The sequence below is a fragment of the Daldinia loculata genome (assembly GCF_022478755.1).
Source record: "Daldinia loculata strain CBS 113971 unplaced genomic scaffold F4817scaffold_62, whole genome shotgun sequence".
Classification (NCBI taxonomy): Eukaryota; Fungi; Ascomycota; class Sordariomycetes; order Xylariales; family Hypoxylaceae; genus Daldinia; species Daldinia loculata.
In genome coordinates this window covers 167,406-181,556 of record NW_026054916.1, presented here as the reverse complement: position 1 = coordinate 181,556, position 14,151 = coordinate 167,406, and the positions used below count along the sequence as shown (strand labels likewise).

The following is a 14,151-nucleotide window of genomic DNA, read 5'->3' as shown; positions in this document are numbered from 1 at the left end:
AAGACATAAGATATACTTATCTAAGTTAAATATGGGGTAATATTCGTACTTGCTCCAAGCTTTGATTAGCATGTACTCTCCGATATTTAACCGGGGTTCTAAGTTCTCTGATACAGTATTTGTTTTCTTTGCACTGTCCGTGATCTGATAATAGATATCACTAAAAAAGTTGAAGTGCTTTTTACGATTCACGATTCACGACTGTCTCAGTTGGCCTTCATCTTCTGTACAGGTGCCCATCCCAACCACGACCATGCTATTACCCAGAGCTTTACGGCGGCTCGCGGCCCCTTCAGTATTATTCTCAGCACCTCTGAAACGGTTCAACTTACCTATACGCGCACAATGGCTCTCATTGTCAGCTTCAACCTCGTCCGGCGAACTGTCGATCCCCTCCGAACCTATTCGCTCCGAACTAAAGAATCCTGTCTCCTCTACTACACAAACAGAACCAACAAAACCAACAGAACAAACGGAACAAACTGAGCCAAAGAAGCCAGCGCAATTACCATACTTCGTCGCCAGGAACAATCTCAATAATCTCGGCGTGTATCATAGGGTGAAGCGGGGTGGAAGTCTGAAGCTCACATTGGTAAAGAATGGAGAAGGAGATTTAAAGGCTTTGAAAAAAGACATCCAGGAGGCACTACAACTCAAAGATAGCGAAATATCTCTCAATAGTGTTACCGGGCACATTGTCATAAGGGTAGGTTTATAATATTCAAAGCTCATCATCTTTTCTTACTAATAGCCATCACTAGGGCCATATGAAGTTGCAGGTTTTCAACTTTCTCTATAGTATGGGTTTTTGAGGGGGCTGACAGAGTAGCGACGATATCTACACGGCGCCATGATGCCGGATTACTCTTCCCCGAGGAAGTAAGGTGAAGTAAAGATGGGAGGAGCCTGTATGAGTATACAAGCGGGGAGAAGAACCAGCCAGGCAGACAAAAGTTTGTCTTGAAGCAATAAGTCAAGTCAAGACTGCTCGTATTTAGGGACATCGGTTATATAGTATTCCGAAAGTCAACTCCTAACTACACATGTACATATATGTACAAAAAGTCACGAGCCATCAGATGGAAGCTCGTACATGCTTGTATCAGATTAAAAGAAAAAAGAAAACCAATTCACTCCCTATCTCCCTTTCTCATGATGACGGTACTGGATACTCCCTCGGCCCTTCGGTGCAATATAACACCACGATCGAAGTGTCACTAAGCCCTAGCTCCTGCTTCGCATCCGTACACGCTCTTCTAAGCGCAGCTAGAGTAGCAGCGCCACAAGGTCCAGCAAGTATACTCCGAGCCTCGAGTTCCTGCACCGCGTTATGCGCCTCCAAGTCTGTCACCACGATGCTCGCATCTACGCCATCTCTCAGTACAGGCCATGCAGTGGTAGATAGTGTACCGCAGTTCATCCCGCACATGATAGTATCTTCCGTCGGCACCGCAATGCTCTTGCCCACTTTAAGCGACTCCAGAAGACACGCTGCGGTTGTAGGCTCTACAGAGAGAACCTTTGCCGGGCCAAATTGTTTCCTCCGAGAGGCGCTTTTGAAGTGTGCTGTGACGGCCTCCCCTATAGATCCGGCGCCGACAGGGACGATCGCATGGGTGGCCGGCTTCCCGCCCGTCAACTCCAGGACCTGACGATCGGACTCCGTTAGCATCGTACTATATCCCTGAACGAAATACTCCGGGACAACATCGAATCCTTCCACACTAACATCCAGAATTAAAATCGCTTTATCGCTGGCTTCGGCTTCACGCTGCGCCACGGGTATCACATCATCGTAACTCCCATCCACTTCAATAATTTCGGCACCCTCGCTCCTGATCTTGTTCCGGGTCCGTTCATCCATATACTTAGGCACGAAAACCTTTGTTGGAATCCCCATGATTTTCGCGGCCATCCGTGATACAGCCCGGCCGCAGTTCCCTTCCGTGAGCGTCACGACCCGGACCCCTACCTCTCGGGCCTTGGCGCCTACATCTGCGAGGGGTGCGCTCCCGTCCGATACCGATAGCCCTAGATGCGATCCTACAGCGCGATATACGGCCCATGATGCGCCCAGGATCTTGAATGCTGGTAGACCGAACCGGTTGGATTCGTCCTTTAATAACACGTTCCCGAGTCCTAGCTCCGCTGCTAGGTCCGGTAGAGAATGTAGTCGCGTCTCGTTGTAGTCCGGCAGAGTCTTGTGGAATGCAAGGATTGTTGCCTCCTGGCTCCCGCCCTGCGCGCCGACGGAGTCATATACCCACTCCTGCGCCGAAGGATTCAGGTGGATGAACGGCGACATATTTGGATTATTGGTGGATAGTTTTCTCTTAACTTCTGAACTTGTAGTTTTTGTCTACATTTTTGAAGGCGCAGGGCAATAGGCCTCCTTTATTCTAGCTATGTTAACTATTGCGCCCTCGTAAAGTTTACTAATAATATAACAATAGTTCGTTTATTCCATGTGCCTAGATAGACCCCACGCCGACCTCGGATCCCGATGCGGTCCCTAGATATGGGGAATGCCGGTTATGTATTCTCGGACGTTGTATTGGCGGTGGAGACGAATGTAGCCTCTTTGAACCCCATCCTGCCATTGTACGTCTGCCAACCCGCTGGGAGTAATATTGAAATCCAATCCAAATCCCGAAACCTGCATATCGCGGAGTTGATTGTATTTGAAACCGGACCGCAATGCCCCGGCATTGCCACCGCCAGCTACTTGATAACGTTAATTAGTTTATGGATTTCTCGACCTATATGGCTTACTCTTTCCCTTAAGCGAAAAGTGTTTAGGATGAGATGACAAAGTTAAGAACGAATCTGAGAGGATTATGTGGTGATTTTAGAATAAATGTAATGAATTTAATCCGCGAGAAATATCATGGCGGGTATTGATGAACTATATTATATGCAAGCTAGGTACATAATTGATGCGAGCCCCTATTATTCAGACTCTAAATGGTTGGATATAGAAGGGTAGCCAGAATGCCATGCTATAAATCATGCGTGTATAGATTGAGATACCAGGATCTAGCTTCTAGTATATGGGTGTAATGGTAACATTTTCAACCAATTACCTTAATAAGGATAGGGGGGAAGGATGCCCTCCTTATATGGGTTTGCTATCTAGTAGATACCTTAAGGGGTAGCCTTATCGTTCCCTAAAATATCGTAAGACGTTGATTGATATTTCATATGAAGGTAACTAGGCACCTGAGTTCTTAGATAATTTACCTAGCTACGCTTACTATTTAGCTATATAGCTGGCAAAGAAAAATGTTGACCTTTAATCATTTTTCCGATTGAACGAATACAGTGAAAATAAATAGTTTATCTTGCTACACTTTGCTCCTGGATTGCATTGTAAAAATATCAACCCCCCCCTTTTTCCCCCTACGCTCTCAATGGTTTGAAGGGATAAAATCTTCCGTAAGTCTTTTAGACGCTTTTTCGACTAGGTAATGGTTTAACTATGCCGATAATTATATTGAGATATTTGTTACTTTATGGTTTCTTTTTAGGCGATGTAATGCCGAGCCCTAATAACCTTTTCCTGTTTATTTTACACGAGATTGCTACATAGACGACTGAAGTTCTTCTGTGCTGTTAAATGACAGGTATTAATGGTGTGAAGACACATATGCACACATTCTTCGTCAGGGAACGTCATGCTTGATCTGTAAACAAGCCCTTGGCTACTGCATCTCTAATCATATCATCTAGAAAGTAATAACCTACGTAGTGTCTTAGTAACTCATGTTCAGGATCACAAATATTGTAAAAGTGGAGAGATTTTGGCTTAAATACACTCTGGGAAAATGTTGCTAAACAGCTCACCTACTTGGCCATGGTTGAAAAACGTTAGTTTAAATGTGTTTCTCTCGGAGTGCTAAGAATGACACGATATTGGTAATTCACTGTGAACCATCAAACTATGAGATTCAAATCGTCTGGTCTACATCTGTGGCCTTAAGTCAATAATGTACGACACAGAGAACAATGTCGTAAGCTCTGAATCGCTACATGACACATTTAATGCCTTGGATCATAGTCATATGTAACTTAACAGTTCATTCTCTTCTTGGCCGGCTCCTCAACATCTATATAAACACTATGAGCCATCTCGATCTTTCGGGTTCTCCCTCGAATCTGTATCTATCAACCTGACCCTCAAGTTACTCACGACCCAACAGTATCCCATCACCCAAAATGTGTAGGTTTTAATACAATTGTTCTGGAAAGTTTGAAGATTCCGTGCTAATGGTTACTATATAGCGTCCCACGGCCACGGCAGTAAGAAGTCCAAGAAGCATTCTAAGGACAAAGACTCGTCAGACATGTATATGGAGCGTCGCCAATCAGATCGGAGCAATGCATATGTTGTCTACGAGCATGGTGTAGGCTCGGGGTCATCAGGATCCCACAGCCACTCCCATAGAAGTCACCATGGAAGCCACCACCGAAGCCACCACGGAGACTCTAGAGGAGCGAACAACCCGTTGGCAGAGCCGGTCACGTCAGCTCAACCACCGGCCCAACCAACTATACCTGAAACTATACCTGAAGAGCCGCCAGCCGAGCCGCAGCCTGCACCGATGAACGATCAAGCCAGTTTTACTGACCAATCTGGATATCAGACTGTCGTCCAACCAGTTTCCGGTGGTAGAGCAGTCCGCGTATCAGTAGGAACAGGGTATACAGCGAATGGAGTCGCGCCTCAAGCGGGTAACTACTACCCCCCTAGCCAAAACCCATTCGCAAATTATAACAACCCGGCAGGCTCCAGTCAAGCAACGGCCCAGGATCAAGCGAATTACTACCACACCAACCAAGCAGCCGGTCAGGATCAAGCGAATTACTACCACACTAACCAAGCAGCGGCTCAGGATCAAGCGAATTACTACTACACCAACCAAGCAGCCGGTCAAGATCCAGTAGATGGCGATGAAACCTATCAAGCAGCGGATCCGGAAACGACGGCTCAAGCGCCTGAAGGACAGAACTATCCGGAAGGGAATTCGGGGAATGTCAACGGCTTGGGATTCGGTTGGAGCCAACCTGACCCATCTGGCAGGCAATATCTTCATTATGAGAAGAAGCACCACAAGAAGCATCATCATCATCACCATCACCGCCACTAGTATGTTCCTCAACGTTTGACTATCATGTAGATTTTAGGGGCTGGTTATTTCTTCCCTGGTAGGTGAAGATGATCATTTACACCGAAGCTCTGGAGTTCGAGGCGTATGAAGCAGGAAATATCTTTATCGAGCTGCGCGCCGTTTGCGTTGATTTATGATTCATTTATATGAAATTAATAATAATCCCATTTCACAAATATTACGATCTAGTAGTCCCTTTGATAAGCTTGTACTTCCTAGTAGGTGTATTAAAACAAGAAAAAAGGTCATCTTTCGTGTTTCGCGCGAGGAATCGAGAAGTGACCTGTAAGGCCCTGTTGTTGTATAGATTCCCAGGGGCATCACTGGCTGTACTGGCGACTGGTAGTTGCTATGGGCATGACAGCCGTAATTGTAAGTGAAATTGTAACATAACCGTTTATTTTAATGCCGCCATTGAATATTAGAAGCTAAACTCACATGTCTTCATTCATTTAATCTTAATTATATATTTAATTATTTTCAATAACCTCCCATACATATCTACCTATTTGGAAAAGCTCTGATTCGAAATATTGTACCTACTAATCGAGGTCCCAAAACAGAGGGTTTGGAAAGATAATCTTGTGCTTCTCTTAATATTATGTATGTCATGGTATTAGTCACAGTTGCCAAAGTGTGATGTTCACACCTACTGGTCTACGTCTCCATGTTAATGAGGTACGCCCCTGAGAAAGGAAACACCATAAGATCAGGAGTGAATCATGAGCTACACAACACATCCAATTCTTCAAATTGTAATCATATGTGACATAGCAGTTGGTACCTCCTATGGGCTCTTCAGCCATTATAAAAATGCCGCAGCTCTCTTCGATTTGCTGCTTTCTCCATCAGACTTCTACTACCTAACCCGGCTCGAGTTTACGATTTGACACCATAATCAACCGACCAATATGTGTAAGTTCTACTCCCTATGCTAACTAGAAGGGTTAAACTGTTATATTAACGCAAACTATTTAGCTTCCCACGGCAATAACAGTAAGAAATCCAAGTCCTCCAAGGGCGACTCATGGAACGGTTTGTACCTGGAGCGTAAGAAATCGGACCGAGGCACTATTCATGTTCGCCGTCGTGATGCGGCTCCGGAGTCGTCGGAACCCCGTGGTCGTTCTCCCGGGAATTCTAGTGGCCGTCGTGAGAGTTATCGTGGAAGCCACCATAGTAGCCCTTCCAGAAGCAGCCGTAGTAGCCCTCTCGGAAGTCGCTATAGTAGCACTATCGGGAGTCGCTATAGTAGCACTATCGGAAGCCCCGATGTAAGCCCTCAAAGAAGCCAGCATGAAACTAGGTATACAGGCCAGTATGGAGACCAGCGTGGAAACCAGCATGGAAGCCAGTACGGGAACCAGTATGGAAATCAGTATGGAAGCTATGGAGGCCCGAACATCCCGCCTGCACAGCCGGTCATGCCAACTCAACCAACCATACCTGAAGAACCAGTTCCATTTCCTTCTGAACCGAGAGACCAGCAATCTGCACAAGCTGGATACAGAGTGGTAGAGATGCCAACGCCAGGAGGAAGACCATTACGAGTATCGGTTGCAACTGGATATACATCAAATGGGGTCGCGTATCAAGCAAATGGCTACTTACCCCCTAATGGAAACCCAAATGCAAACCAGTACCAAGCGGCCAGTAACAGCCAAGCGCCTGGCTGCAACAAAGACAACCCAGTAAATCAATACTACCGAGGAAACTGGTTTTAACCTGGTAGATATCTACAACCCCAATCCAGCGCTAGATCCGCCTACGGGATCGTCTAATAGCGGATAAGGGGGTGAGCACCGCCAGTGCGGAAACCATTATCATCACCATCATCATAGCCGCCACTGATATGGTCCTCAAGACTCAACTGGCATGGAGGATTTAGGGTGTGGTTGTTTTTCCTTCTTATGACTTGGTTATTCGTTTAGGAGATTGGGAGTTAGAGGCGCACCAAGCAGAAAGCATTTTTATCTAGCTACACGCTTTATGCTTTGATCTATAGCTGAATTCTACCATTTTTATCCCATAAGTTTCCTTCTAGTATGAACGTTCATTGTGATCGTGAAACCATCTAATATCAAGTACAGATATCATCAAATCCCCTCTGTTTAAGTTTGGCTTCTATCCCTTCTCATCTAACCTTCTTTCTCTAGATAATTTTTTCCATTCACCTTTAAAATACCCATAGATGATGTTAGACTCGGATTCTGTTTGTCGAGATTCCTGCTGAGGTAAAATAATTGCTTCTAGGTTGCCGCGTATGTGAAGTGTTCTATTCTAAATGGATATTCATCCAGGGACTTTCCCGTAGATGGCCAATTGACCCTGAGCAAGAAATCGCTGCAAGAGACCTGCTTCATTGGCTGGAAAAGCGAAGTCTCAAAGTCTGAAGGCATTGACCGATGCCAGTGTGGCTCCTCGCGCTGGTGGTCCTCACGCAACACCTCAAGCGTCACAAGCAAAGTGTGCAATGACTTCAATTCACCGATAGCGTTCCAAGCACAGTGCCATAGCGTATCCCCGGAGAGACTTTTCTCATCCCAACCTGGCCAACTCCTGCTGAAGGAATTGTTGAAATATACGTGTATCATGGTTCCGCGATTGAAGAGGGCCAGCGATAATCTAACATGGTGTAACATGTCGAGATGGTGGGGAATTATGGCCCGCGGAAAGGCAGAAACTGAAAACAAGTTGCTAAAATGAAGGACGTGGCTCTTATATAGAATATCGACTGATTCCAGGTATCTGTCTGCTGTTAGTATTTCGTAGATATGAACGAGGCTTTGAAAGTCATACATAGTGCAGCAAACGGCCAATAGGGCACTAACATGGCGCGTATTAGGAGAGGCTAATCGCTCCCTAATCGTATCTGGGTTCCAATTCATCCCTGTACTCCGAGACATTGGCATACTAATACAGCTCTCATGACCATCTATACCTGTTGCTGTTGGGTTCCGACAAAGCATGCTAATCAGCTTTTGCTCATAGATGAAGATATGAAGATCCCCGCATCCGAAAACGTATTCGTAAATCATGATACGAATCTCCGGGGCCAGTGCCGTTAAGAATAGCGAGTCGGTTTGAGGGATCGGTTTAAGAGTAGTAGTCAATGCTTGGGGCGTAGTGATTAGTAGTGACTTAGTTTCGTCCATGATTTAAGAAAAGGGGGGTTTCCCAGTCTTAATAGTGAGGCTTGTCTTGTTCAATAAAGAAGTTACAGCAGAGAGGCCTAACTACTTTCCCACGACGGATCAGGTTTGACTTTGAAAAATTGTGAAAAATAAATATAGGAAGAAGATTCTGATAATAGTATCGATTTCATAAAACTAAGCTGACACATTTTACAAAGACCTGTGAGAGCCTAGAGGAATACCTGGTAAACAATCACGTGACCCGTAGACTCACTCCCCCGCTGCACTTCCTTTTCCCGATTCGATTATTTTCGGATTATAGCATGTTTAGATGTAGTTTTAGTGACACTATCTTTATTATAAAGGCTTTTTAAATATTTTTGTACTTTAACATCTTTTGAGAATTTGGATATACGAGGGAAGTGTGTTAGCAAGATACTCCGAACGACCTCTAACATAGATTCATACTGCTAATACCTCGCGCGTTAACAGGATTATCGAGAACAGCCTGCTCTAAGACTAGCTCTAAGCTGAAACATGCCTGATTTTGGAAGATGTGTGGTTTTAGTTCAGCTTGAAAGTTGATTACTGAATTTGACTGTGGCTGTCTGATACTACAAAGAGCGGGCGAGGACTGCATTGACAACCTTCCAGGTAGAAATTGCATTCTTAGGTAGTCCGCGGAGACGTAGTAGGTAATTTCTCTCGCTGTATCCATAAACTGACATGCTTGCTTGAAAAGTGGGTGTTGGTCGGAAAATATATAACAGAGGGGCTCGTCCATAGTAGAAAACGCGACAATAAACTGGGTACTCGAACTGTAATTGTCCGTGTTACTATATCCTAGCAAAAAATAAGCGTTGATTCCTTGCCCTTGACTGAGAAAGAGATTCCTGTTATAGTCCCAGAGTTGTTGAGGAGCAGCCGCGAGAATCTGACAGGGAGCTTTTGAAAAGTTGGCACAGATGGCTCCTCGAAATCGATTCTCAACTGTTTCTGACTCAGAAGTACGAAGGTCTTTGCGGATATAAACGAGAGAATTATCACCGCGATACCGTCTCATTTGAGGTTCCGCTCTGAAGAGAGAGTGCGGCTTTGAGCGGACATAGCCATTGGCAGTCTTGGCTAGATACACGCCTACCCATCCATCGGCCCTATTCTTAGGCCAGTCATCCCTTTCGGAAACACCCAAGTCCCAGACGAGATCGTCAGTGGCACCAGGAACACTGATGAGAGCAGTCTCAATCCGAAGACCCTTATTCGTTATAGCAAACTCCGTGTCAATGATGGCATCTTTGATCCTCGGTTTTAAGTGGTGAGCGTGAGCAAATTCCCTGGGAGACCTGGCAAAGATACCTCGGTAGCTCTGTTGAATCAGACTTTCCGGGCCTAAACTCGGCGGTAAACCTGTCCACGCAAATAACGACAAGTCGCTGCTCTCTTTTGCGATCTCCTCTTGCAATCGCATGAAAGCCTTAGGACCTTCACCATATAACATTGGCATGCTGACACCAAATATGCCCAGTAGGCAATAAGCCTTATCCTCAACCCTAGTCGTCTCCCTCATCGATGCCCAAGACATGCGTCTTGCTACGGGAACCTCGAACATGGCTTGACTATCACACAAGACCGCGTAGTCGATTCTAGTGACACTAGCGAGGAAGGCGTTTAATTCGGGTTTACGACCCCTGAACTCCCACTTGGCATCATAAAATTCCGCTGCTCTAGGGGCAACTATCTCCTGGAGGGTCCAACCCCGAGTCAACCATCTGCAACGCGGGAAGTGATCCTCAAACGATGACCCGGGTGGGAGGTCAGAGAGGAACACGAAGCAAACGGCAGAATTCATATACCATTTAAACATGGAGTTGATTGCTTCGGACAACTCGGCACTGCTAGACTTGTCGATGCAGCAGGTATCGACCCAAGCATATCGCAAGTCGCGACTAGCAGCAAGTTGACATGTGCGTATTATCTTATCAAAGCCTCTCTTCTTGTATGCCTTGCCAGGGATTTGAAAATCTTGGAAAGATACCTCGTCATCCTCCCAGGCGTGCGACAATATTGCATATGTATATTCTTCTGGCTCATTGACGAACTCTAGCTGGTGAGTCCCGGTGTTTATTAGCCACATCCTCAGCTGAGCTTAGCTCATTTGGACGATACTAGCTTGCACATGAAATGCCGTAGTTGATCGTAACGATTGTTACGGTAAAATATAACCTAGAGCTGAGGAAAACGGCGGACTCTATTTTAGTCATCGATTACAGAGATTTGTTTCAAGCTGACGAGATAGATATAGCTGAGCTGCGCTGTTCCTGGTGCTCAAATGAGGCGGGCGCTAATTGGTGGGCGGCGTACTGTAGAGACATAGGGTATAAAATGACCGAATGCACTGTATCAGATATGCCAAGCCAAGTATTCCGTAGCTTGCTGTTCGTTGAGGGACATAGTATTCTGTAAATAAGGGACTTATGGGACCCACATAGGAGGTCCGTAATACCGGACGGAGGAGTCTTGTAGTCGTCAGAAACACCTCCGAATCCCGCCGGACCTTTCTGTTAGTTCTCTGCTCGCGACGCGACCCAGGGGTCATGAAGATGTTGGTTGTTATAGGCTATTCATCAGTATCATACTCTTGATGTACATAAGAATCAGCTCCACTCTCTCATTAGATGCATCTACGACCTTTAGACACGCTTACAAATCCTTAGAAAACATCCCGGATGGTTGCCTAGTCCTAGATGTCATTATACCATTTAGGACTTATTGAACATATGACTGAACATGCCTTAGAGAAGACGTAAATGTCCCAAACTATGCATTAGGCATGTAGAAATGCATAGTTATCGGATTTCTAAGTTCCCGGTTTAGTGAATAAATTTGAGAGGGGTTCTCACCCCTGAATTAATACCTAATTCCGAAGGCTCCATGACCCCATGGGTTTGTCACACGATAGGTTGGTTGGTTTTCGATATGGAGAATATCGCGGCTGCTTAAGTCGAGCCGACGCCGATAGGAATTATGCGGGCTAATTATTGTATTGTTATGTTACTGCGAGCGGGGGTAAAGAGATACTATAGGACGATGTATTCAACCAAACTCTCGTTTAGCTGGTGTTGAATATGCGTCTATGTGGAACTACGAATGGTTAATGCTTTACCTAATGAGCAGTGTACATGCGCAAAGATATTGACTACAGGTAGGGAGGCCTGGTACTCCTAACAAGAGACACACCCGGCAGGGATATATTAAAAATCCTGTACACGTCGTAAAGGAGCTGCCACTATGGCGAAATGTATAGAACCTAGGGTCTTCGGTCTCGCGTTTCGCCTTCTATTTATTGAGTCTTTTATTGCTCATAGATTTTGGCTCGCTCTGATCGGCTCGCGGGATGTTGCTGAACCGATGCGGGCAAAATGATTGATCTAGTAAATGTCTATATAAGATGTGATAGTCAGTCACTATGGCTGAAATTATCTTGAACATCTCATCACTTCATTAGTTTCACACAAAGCGGATTAACACCACTTAATTGACTCGACAGAATTAAATAATGGCTATTAAAACTATAAAACCCCGTATACTAATTGTTGGTGCCGGCCTCGGTGGACTTACACTAGCCCAGTCCTTGCGAAAGCAGGGCATTCCATTCGAGATTTTCGAACGAGACACAGATGCACACTCTCGATTCTTAGGATGGGCCCTTGGCGTACATACGTGAGTTTTTAGTTCCTTATTCCTTTTAAGCAGCCTATGAACAAACATAAGCCCAAGTTATGCCCATATAGCGTCCAAAATTGATTCTTACGAGACTAGCCATACTAACAAAGCTAACAGAATTCTCGATGATTTAGTTTCATCAATCCCCGACGGTCAGTATATGTCATCCTACTATTCTACGTCCTTGGACATCGGGAGTCTGTATACAATACTATGAGGTTGCGTTTCCGTCGACCCCAGTACCCGACCCTCAAGACCGTAGAGCCGAAACTTACTCACATTCAATATTGGGGTAGATTTACCGCCAATAAAGGAGAGTATAACTCACTTGTCCCCCCTGAAGCTCGAAGCGCAGATCGCTTTTTACTTCCACGGAAAGCACATCGCAGTACAATCTACTCCCGAGCAGCCCGTTATAAGAGCAAACAGACCTCGTTTTAGGGATTGGCTCTCTACTCATATCCCGATTCAATGGGGAAAGAGACCTACACGAGTAGAGCAAGTTCAAGACGAAATCCGACTCCACTTCGAGGACGGAACTACCGCCACCGGTGATATTCTCGTGGGGGCAGACGGAGTAAATAGCTTTGGTATGTGATATGTTCTGCAAAAGCCCTTATCATTAAATCCAAGAAACCTAGATCAGCTTACAGGAGATGAATAGTGCGCGAACACCTTCTTGGGGTCCCCAACAAGGAACTTCTCCGTCCCATTCCAAACTGTATGATCAGCGGCGAAACAACTTTGTCGGGAGAAGCATTCGAACGCCAGCTCTCTATCGCACATAGCTGCTATGTGGCAGGCGGCCCAGCTTCCAGCAATTATTTCCTATTCGTAGGCTTAAACCGAGTGAGCCCGGACGGAAAGTCCGGGCGTTACTATTGGTTCACAGCGGACAAAGATCCGTCCATTGCTAATGAAGACCACTGGAGTAAATCTGCTTCGCAGGCAGAGCTATACGATCACGTGGTTAATTTAACGAGCACTCTTGAGCCTAGGTTTTCCGAAGTCATTAGGTCGACCTCTGTGAGCGAGGTCAAAGCTAAACCTTTCATAATTCGCGATGCGGAAATTGAGCACTTGCCCGTTGGCAGAATAACTCTGCTTGGCGATGCGGCTCACCCAATGAGCCCATGTAAGCTCCCTGTCACCTAATACCCCCTTGGTCACAACAACTGCTAGGATTAATGGCTAACCCCAATCCCAAAGTCCGTGGTGAGGGCGGCGTACATGCCCTCCGTGACGCGCTAAACCTTTCAAAAGCCATCGGGCAGCTGAAGTCGAATGATACTAAGGAAATCGAGTCTCTCTTCGGCTCCTACCAGAAGGAAATGCTAGAACGAGGCGCACGCGCCGTCAGAGCCTCTAGAAGCCAGCATAGCCTTGAGACCATTGCTGATGGCCAGATAGTGGCATGGGGACAGACTCCTGTTGAAGTTCCGGATGAGACTATCACCATCGAGGCTTGCCTCGCTTGATAGATAAAAGGTGGAGGTACCCTGGGATAGGCCGTGACAATCTCTGGATGTCGATCACGTCCATTACATTAGAAAGATTCGGGATTCTCTTCTCAATTTTATCGCTAGAATATATTGCGTATACGAATATATATCTTGGGGATTTGTATATGTTTTGTCAATCTATATTCCACAGTTGATGGCAAGTCTTTTAAGTGATGTTGATCGAATTAAGCTCACCCATAATTACCTCATAACCTTAATAACGAGGCTATTTTTAGATTCTTTATTAGAATCTCGGGACGGCCCGGACAGTGTGGGGCCGGTCAAGTATACTTTTATCAGGGTCACTACGATTTCGATACTCTTAAGGATATAAAACACTTGCATCAAATGCAGTTTTCCAGATGGGTATTAGTGATATAAGATTCACAGTGATAAACTATAAAATGACACGTTTGAAGTGAGTTTGTAAGGTCAGTATCCCGAAAAGCAGACAAGAACAAGCTACCTATTACACGCTAGATACCCACAAGTCAGTAAAGGAATATTTTGCCAAATTTTCTACAATATTAATTTTCGCAAAGCTGCTAGATCTTTTATATGCTGGTTACCCAACTGTCGCAATCCAGTAATAGATGCATGTCTGGGATTGAGCAAGTGGCCGGC

At 45.4% G+C, this 14,151-nt stretch overlaps 6 protein-coding genes across 6 annotated transcripts; 3 read left to right on the top strand and 3 right to left on the bottom strand.

The window, feature by feature from the left end:
- The first annotated feature begins 84 nt into the window (after positions 1-84).
- Positions 85-981, top strand: F4817DRAFT_247529 (mitochondrial large subunit ribosomal protein-domain-containing protein). Its single transcript, XM_049299122.1, has 2 exons — positions 85-706; positions 762-981. Exons 1-2 carry the CDS (start codon positions 254-256, stop codon positions 810-812), a joined length of 504 nt encoding a protein of 167 aa, XP_049155438.1. The 5' UTR covers positions 85-253; the 3' UTR covers positions 813-981.
- Positions 762-2,487, bottom strand: F4817DRAFT_247532 (pyridoxal-phosphate dependent enzyme family). Its single transcript, XM_049299123.1, has 2 exons — positions 1,730-2,487; positions 762-1,648 (listed from the first exon to the last, which is right to left on the bottom strand). The coding sequence occupies exons 1-2, from the start codon at positions 2,303-2,305 to the stop codon at positions 1,151-1,153; spliced, it is 1,074 nt and encodes a 357-aa protein (XP_049155437.1). The 5' UTR covers positions 2,306-2,487; the 3' UTR covers positions 762-1,150.
- A 1,632-nt stretch (positions 2,488-4,119) lies between these two features.
- Positions 4,120-6,892, top strand: F4817DRAFT_319580 (uncharacterized protein; the record flags this gene model as incomplete). Its single annotated transcript, XM_049301079.1, has 4 exons — positions 4,120-4,157; positions 4,200-4,219; positions 4,282-5,146; positions 6,166-6,892. The coding sequence occupies 4 exons, from the start codon at positions 4,120-4,122 to the stop codon at positions 6,890-6,892; spliced, it is 1,650 nt and encodes a 549-aa protein (XP_049155436.1).
- Positions 6,893-7,151: 259 nt separating this feature from the next.
- On the bottom strand, positions 7,152-8,493 carry F4817DRAFT_349076 (uncharacterized protein). Its single transcript, XM_049304783.1, has 2 exons — positions 7,968-8,493; positions 7,152-7,916 (listed from the first exon to the last, which is right to left on the bottom strand). Exons 1-2 carry the CDS (start codon positions 8,321-8,323, stop codon positions 7,418-7,420), a joined length of 855 nt encoding a protein of 284 aa, XP_049155435.1. The 5' UTR covers positions 8,324-8,493; the 3' UTR covers positions 7,152-7,417.
- On the bottom strand, positions 8,473-11,114 carry F4817DRAFT_349074 (HET-domain-containing protein). The gene has a single exon (XM_049304782.1). It carries the CDS (start codon positions 10,434-10,436, stop codon positions 8,754-8,756), a length of 1,683 nt encoding a protein of 560 aa, XP_049155434.1. The 5' UTR covers positions 10,437-11,114; the 3' UTR covers positions 8,473-8,753.
- Positions 11,115-11,792: 678 nt separating this feature from the next.
- Positions 11,793-13,677, top strand: F4817DRAFT_349071 (putative monooxygenase). Its single transcript, XM_049304781.1, has 5 exons — positions 11,793-12,022; positions 12,143-12,177; positions 12,322-12,615; positions 12,690-13,160; positions 13,235-13,677. Exons 1-5 carry the CDS (start codon positions 11,859-11,861, stop codon positions 13,501-13,503), a joined length of 1,233 nt encoding a protein of 410 aa, XP_049155433.1. The 5' UTR covers positions 11,793-11,858; the 3' UTR covers positions 13,504-13,677.
- Positions 13,678-14,151: the final 474 nt, after the last annotated feature.